The 7,500-nt window shown below is 39.3% G+C and overlaps 1 protein-coding gene across 1 annotated transcript in view; it reads left to right on the forward strand.

The window, feature by feature from the left end:
• Positions 1–7,500, forward strand: part of rmc1 (regulator of MON1-CCZ1) — a 27,513-nt gene that overhangs the window by 1,923 nt on the left and 18,090 nt on the right. The window contains exons 2-5 of the mRNA XM_031285291.2: positions 465–541; positions 1,395–1,479; positions 4,012–4,068; positions 4,851–4,937. Of these exons, the coding sequence (XP_031141151.1) occupies positions 465–541; positions 1,395–1,479; positions 4,012–4,068; positions 4,851–4,937 (306 nt within the window). The remainder of the gene's footprint in view (positions 1–464; positions 542–1,394; positions 1,480–4,011; positions 4,069–4,850; positions 4,938–7,500) is intronic.

Raw genomic sequence — 7,500 nt, forward strand, 5'->3', positions numbered from 1 at the left:
ACTTACTGACAAGCTTTATAATTATACATTACACCTTTTGACAGGCAAAATGCACCCAACCTTTTCTTAAAAGAATTAATTGAAGGGGAACGCACAACTTCTTCTGGAAGCTCGCTTCATGATCTTACCGCACGGAGTGTGAAAAAATTCTTTCTCTTTTCAGACAGGCATGTTCTAGGCTAAAGTTTTAAAGAATTCCCTCGTGTCTCATACCTATTGCTCCAAAACTGAAAGATGGGCTCAACTGTTACATCATATTTTCCCTGTACAAGCCTATACACCTTATGTGGCTCGGCTGCTCGGGAAAGGGAAGTTTGGGGCCCCCTGCTGGAGCTGTCCCTGCAACCCGACCCTGGAGAAGAATAGAAACGATAAAGATAACTTTTCCCTTTTAGTGGAAAATTAAGTAATATTTCATTCTGTCGATGCTGATGCGGTTTTCTGATGTTTTTCTCTGGCTGCAGGTGTTTGCCGTGCGTTCAGGTGGAGCCACGGGGGTGGTGGTCAAAGGTCCGGACGACAAGAGCAGTGTTGCCTTCAGGTACATCAGCCTGTGTAGGGAATTAGTGATGTTGACTAGAGTTTAGATTCTCGGCCCGAGCCCGACCGGACCTCGGGTCGGGCTCGGGCCGTTATTTTCCGCCACATCCTCAGGCCGGGCCCGGGCCGGACCCTTGATCAAGCAATTTTTTTTAATTTTTTTTATCCATTACCTTATTATCCTATTTGGGTGGGGAGATAGCTATGCCATAATCAGAAATATTATAAATATATATATATATATATATATATATATATATATATAGGCTATATAAAAGTAACAAATGTGTACAAAAGTTAGGCTGCAGTTACAAAATGCAGCACTTCATGCGCGGAGTCTCCTCCTCTCGCACGCATCACACCGGGAGCTTGAAGATGTAAAGAAAAAAAGAAAAACAGGAGAATTACCTTTGAGCAAGTGTGGAGGAAAGTCGGAGGTATGGAAGCAGTTTAAACAAGTCGTGGGCAGTGACAACAATATGTTGTTCATTGTTTCCTTTTTTTTTTTTTTACGTTTCTTCATTCGGATCCATTTGCGATCCGTTCCATTCTAAACTAACAGCAGTTTACAGCTTCGTCCTTGTTGTATTATTCTAAACAGATTTCTGTAGTTCAAACAACTCTGAATTGTAGTTGAGAACGTCACTTATAACGGCCCACGTATTAAAAAAATTGTCGGGTTTAAATCGGGCTCGGGCTCATAATTACAGTTAATGTGTCGGGCCAGGCCGGGCTCGGACGCAACGTGTTCGGGCTTGATTTTTTGGGCCGATCTAAGCTCTAATGTTGACCTTTTAATGTGAAAACAATAGTCCCGTATATTGATCGTCTAATGTGTTTGTTTTCCTTCTCAGAATGGACGATAAAGGAGAAGTGAAGTGTATCAAGTTCTCCATCGGAAATAAGATCTTGGCGGTTCAGAGGACTTTGAAATCTGTGGTGAGAACTAGACACTAAGACTGTCTCGTTAGTAGCGATGTAATGATTAGGGTTGCACGATATTAACAAAATGTGATATTGCGATATCGATATTAATTTTGATATTTTTAAACATATGTAAAATTACAAAAGTTACGGGAAAACGCATCAAAATAGATTCATAACAAATTAAAGTTATTTTACAACACAAGGTTTATTTCAACTGAATGTCATACTGGACTGGTCCAACATGAGTAAATAAATAAGGACCGTGTCTACAGAACAGGACATGTTCTACTGGTTGGACAGTATAAAATATATAAATATATACAGTCATGTGAAAAAATTAGGACACCCATGCTAAAGTTGACTAAAAAGAGGAATAAAAAAATCATCTTTTGGAAATTGATCTTAATGCCTTAATTAAAAAAATGAGGAAAAACCCAACCTTTAAGGACACCAATTTTCTTTGTGAATGAATAATGTATCGTAAATAAATAAATGTTCTTCCTTAAAATACAGGGGGCATAAGTCAGTACACCCCTATGTTAAATTCCCATAGAGGCAGGCAGACTTTTATTTTGAAAGGCCAGTTATTTCATGGATCCAGGATACTATGCATCCTGATAAAGTTCCCTTGGCCCCCACATCATCACATACCCTTCACCATACCCCCACATCATCACATACCCTTCACCATACCCCCACATCATCACAAACCCTTCACCATACCCCCACATCATCACAAACCCTTCACCATACCCCCACATCATCACAAACCCTTCACCATACCCCCACATCATCACATACCCTTCACCATACCCCCACATCATCACATACCCTTCACCATACCCCCACATCATCACATACCCTTCACCATACCCCCACATCATCACATACCCTTCACCATACCTAGAGATTGGCATGGTATTATGTCAGTTAGCCTAATAGCTGGTTAGATTTGCATTGAGAGATGATTTTATGGAAAGTACCCCATGCCAATCTCTAGGTATGGTGAAGGGGATGTGATGATGTGGGGGTATGGTGAAGGGGATGTGATGATGTGGGGTTTTATCTCAACCGGTTGTAGTCTTTACACATCCATAATCAATAATTTTATTTCTGTTACAAACGGAGGCTCAACGTGCGCCCGCAAGCACGTACGGTGGAGCGAGCTAGAGAGTGACTGAAGAGAGGGAGCGCCTAGGACAAAGCTGTGAATCAGCGAAATAAAACGTGTTTTCGCCGATTCATCACTAGAAATGCAACTGTAGCAAGCATAGAATACAATGCCTTTTGTTTTCACTATACACATGTACAATGAGATTAAAAGCAACTCCTTTTCCAGAGCCAACATGTACGTAAAATAAATATAACAACATGGAATAAAATAAGTAGTGCAAAAAGAAAAAGGGGGGTAAGGTGCACAGTTCTGAGACGCTATATATATATATATATATATATATATATATATATATATATATATATATATATATATATATATATATATATATATATATATATACACACACACATACAGTGTGATATGCATTGTGGATTATTGCACATTATTTGAATTTTTGCCCAATAGTGGTGATCATATTCAATGAGTAATAGATATTGCACAGTAATGGAATTGCGCAGTATTATCAATAATATAAATAGTATTAAATATTGCACAGTAGGTGGGTAGAAGAAAGTCTGTGGGTTGGGGGGGGTTAGACTGTGAAGTCAGTGCATGTGTGAGTTCAAAGTGGTTATGGCTTTTGGAAAAAAAAACTGTTCTTGAATCTGTTAAACACACTATCTCACTATCACTAACGTTATCCACATTCATATTTAGACGCAACAAATGATATATGCAGCTACAGAAAGCCTGGAAGTCGGAAGTTAGAACGGAAGTACAAAGAGTCGTCGCTATGGAGATACATCGTCTCGTCGCATTTGTGAAAACTGGCAGACCGACGCGTTGAAAATAGTTACAAGTTTTAACTCGTCTCGTCACGAATCTTTGGTGTAGGAGCCACATATTGTATGTTGTTTATGGTCTCGTTTATATTATTCATTGATTGTGTTGTGCACTTACATTGTAGGTTGGGGGGCGTTTTCATCGCGGTTTGAGCAGAAGTGATGACATATTTGTTGGCTTCACCTGTTCACCTTTTGGTTTTTTGGGCATTGACAGAGAGGGGGTGAGCCTGGGAGCGAACACTTTCTGTTGACCGCCGCACTAACGCACTTATTTCGACTCACAAAGTAACTTTACATTTGGTAACTGCAGTGCTAGTTGTATTTTACGTGTGGAGGAATAACTCATTGCAATACAATCTCGAGCGCGTCACAGTGTGTTTATGCATCTCTGTGTTTAGTCCCTCGCGGCAGCACTTTGTTGGACCGCTTACAGCTGCAAGATTTTGGTCTGAACTGGGCTTTACTGTTATACATTATAAAGCTAAGACATGCAGTGTGTGTGGTTAACTGTGCAGCTTTAATCTTGTGTTGTTATCCGGAGAGAAACTCTGACCTAAACTATTGATTTGATTTTCTCTGCAGGACTTCATCAACTTCATACCCGACTATCCACACACAGAGTTCACCCAGGAATGCAAGGTATGCTTCAGTATCTTCTGTCTCTTTATTTTGAAAAGGTATTTCCTCCCTTTTTCCTGTTGATTCTCATTTCCACATAACTTGATTGAGATGTGAGGAGAAATGTAGAAGTTTAGGAGTGACAACTGATTAAGAATATGAGTAAAGTTGAGCTTTTATTCTTGTCTGTCCTGTCTTTTATCTAGTGGTATTTTTGAACAGATAACGGACATGTTTCTGAGAATTTCTCCAACGTGGGTGTGACATAGATTAAAAACAGGATTTAGAGGAGGAAGAGAAAAAAATTTCGTCCGGCTATGAGAGCTATGCGAAAGCCTCGAAAATACAGATAACGGACATATTTCTGAAATATTACCTCTCAAAAAACACGGGTATGACAATAGATTATCCATACAAGGACCACGTCTGTGAACTGGTCAGATTTAGTCTGTGAACTTATCAAGAGACAGACTGTGAACTGTCCCGGATTTAGCAAGGTTTACCGAGATTAAACTCAGCTTTGTAGCGACGGCTACATCGTAGTGAAAAGTAGAACTACTGCTATCTTGTAATGGGTAACGAAAACACCAAGTAACCGGAGCCAAAAGGACCTGTGGTCGGAGATTTATTTTTTTTTTAAATCATTTTTACCTGCTCTTTAACGTTTTATGTAAAGCACTTTGAATTGCCCTGTTGCTGAAATGTGCGATACAAATAAAGCTGCCTTACCTTGCCACTGTGATGCCGCTCAAATGCCTTTTTTGTTCTGTAAAAAACGGTATTTTGTGTGTTTTGTCCCGCAGACGAAGAACGCGAGTGTTTTGGGTTTTTGTTGGACCAACTGGAATGAGATCGTCTTCATCACAGACCAGGGAATAGAGTTCTACCAGGTAACTTTTCTTATTAGTGTGTTGTCCTCCGGTCAAATTTGACCCATTTTCAAAAATAATTTAACCAAATTTAAAAAAATAAATACAACGCTCCTAACAAGTAAAAAAAAAAAAAAAAAAAAAAATCAGTTCACTACTTTAATTTCATGAAAAAATTGATAAAACAACAAAAATGTCGGAAAAAGCTTCAAAATTGTGGGAAAAAACCCACAAAAATGTCAAAGGCGCAAAAAAAAGAATTAACAAGAACACCGGAAAAAGTGAAAAAAACAAACACGGAAAAGCTTCAAAAACAGAGAAAAGTGACAAAATGTTGAGAAAAGTGACAAAACGTTGAAAAAAGTGACTAAACATTGAGAAAAGTGACTAAAACATTGAGAAAAGTGACTAAAACGTTGAAAAAAGTGACTAAAACGTTGAAAAAAGTGACTAAACGTTGAGAAAAGTCAATAAAACTTTGAGAAAAGTGACAAAACGTTGAAAAAAGTGACAAAAATGTTGAAAAAAGTGACAAAAATGTTGAAAAAAGTGACAAAAACATCGAGAAAAGTGACTCAAATGTTGAAAAAAGTGACTAAAACATCGAGAAAAGTGACAAAACGTTTTGAAACGTTTTTCGAAAAAGACGAGCAAAACATTTTGAATTTAAAATTTTGACCCAGAAAATGTAAAAGTTGCATGGTCGACGGGAAGACAACACAAGGGCTGATATAGAGCTGCAAAGGTGAATCAATTAGTTGTCAACTATTTAAATAATTGCTAACTATTATATTATATCATATCGGTTTGAGTAATCTTTTCCTTTTTTATGAAAGAATTAAGTAAAAAAATCTCTTTTTTTGCAGCTTCTTAAATGTGAATATTTTCTGGTGGTTAAAGATCTGAGGACAGCGTTGTTCCATGGGGGTTGTGTATTGTACGGGGCGTAAGGGGCGGCTGTGGCTCAGTGGTAGAGCGGTCGCCTGCCGATCGGAAGGTTGGTAGTTCGATCCTGGCCCTGCAGTCCCATGTCGAAGTGTCCTTGGGCAAGACACATTGTCATGGTTCACGTGTGCAATAAACATTACACTTCATGGCAGAGAATCGTGATATCAGTTCTAAGCTAAAAAATCGTGATTCATATTTTTCCCCGAATCGTGCAGGCCTACTCTGAACCCTGATTTGCTCCCGATGCTGCGCCATGGGAGTGTGAATGTGTGTGAGTGTTTATCTGGTGAGCAGGTGGCACCTTGTACGGCAGCCTCGGCCACAGTGTATGAACGTGCGTGTATTAGGGGTGGTACGGTTCACAAAATCCACGGTTCGGTTCGTATCACGGTTTTAGGGTCACGGTTTTCGGTTCTGTACGGTTCTTGTTATTTTTTCTTTTAATCTTTAACACTCCAGAAATATACTTCAGCATATGATATATAGCTAAAATTAGCATATGATATATAGCTAAAATTAGCATATAATATATAGCTAAAATTAGCATGTGATATATAGCTAAAATTTGCATGTGATATATAGCTAAAATTAGCATATTGAATGCATGTTGCACAATACATGCACACAGTGGCAGTTCTATCTATTGTTTGATTTCCGCTGTCATCATAGGTAACATGAAATCCAAAATGTTCCCACACACCAGACTTATACGACGCTGGAGCATCCTCCAACTCCGGGCAGCCTTCCTCATCTCTCCCACCTGACATCTCTACACGTGACGTGACCTGCAGCAGCAGCAGCACGCCACCTGAGGAGCGGTCGGCTCGGCGGCTCTCAAAATCTGACGAAAATCTTTCAAAACTGACTTTTGTCGATCAAAAAAAAAAACAGACCGATTCAGCAACTGCACGGCCTATTTCTCGCTTAAAATGTTTTCAGAAACACTTTTCTGTGAACTATTTTCGTAAAATACGAGATCGTATTCAGAACGAGACGCCGTTAGAGTCTGTTTTGAAATTCGGGAGCAGCAAGAACCACGTGACGCGTTCGTCCAATCAGCTGCCGTGTGTTGCGTTCGTCACGCTCATCCCCCTCGTCGTTTCCAGTAAGTGTTTTAACGTAGGTGTGTAAAGTGGGCACTACGGCAGTAAGTGGTTAGTGCACATTAGGGCTGAACGATTTTTGAAAATAATCTAATTGCGATTATTTTCCCAAATATTGCGATTGCGATTCGATTATTTTTTTAAGCTCTTTGTCTTCTGTATTATTCAAAGAATAATAATATAATAATTTATAGTATGAACACACAATTACACACTAGACAGTTAAATAAGTAAAAATATAGTATATAGTATATATATACACACACACACACACACACACACACACACAGTGTATTTTTTACAGTGTACAGAGAGGATCTGCCTCCAGCCCCTCCCCCTCGTGAAGTTGCGTGCTGCCGTGTGTACTTGTTCAGAGAGGCTATCGTTACGTTAGCATGTTGCTGGTGTACTTGTTCAGAGAGGCTATCGTTACGTTAGCATGTTGCTGGTGTTCTTGCCGTGGGATTAACTGTACTAATAAAACTGTTGAAACACCGCGGCCACGCTGCTGTGAAAGCTCCCTGAACGTCATT

Source organism: Sander lucioperca, chromosome 14 (genome assembly GCF_008315115.2).
Source record: "Sander lucioperca isolate FBNREF2018 chromosome 14, SLUC_FBN_1.2, whole genome shotgun sequence".
Classification (NCBI taxonomy): domain Eukaryota; kingdom Metazoa; phylum Chordata; class Actinopteri; order Perciformes; family Percidae; genus Sander; species Sander lucioperca.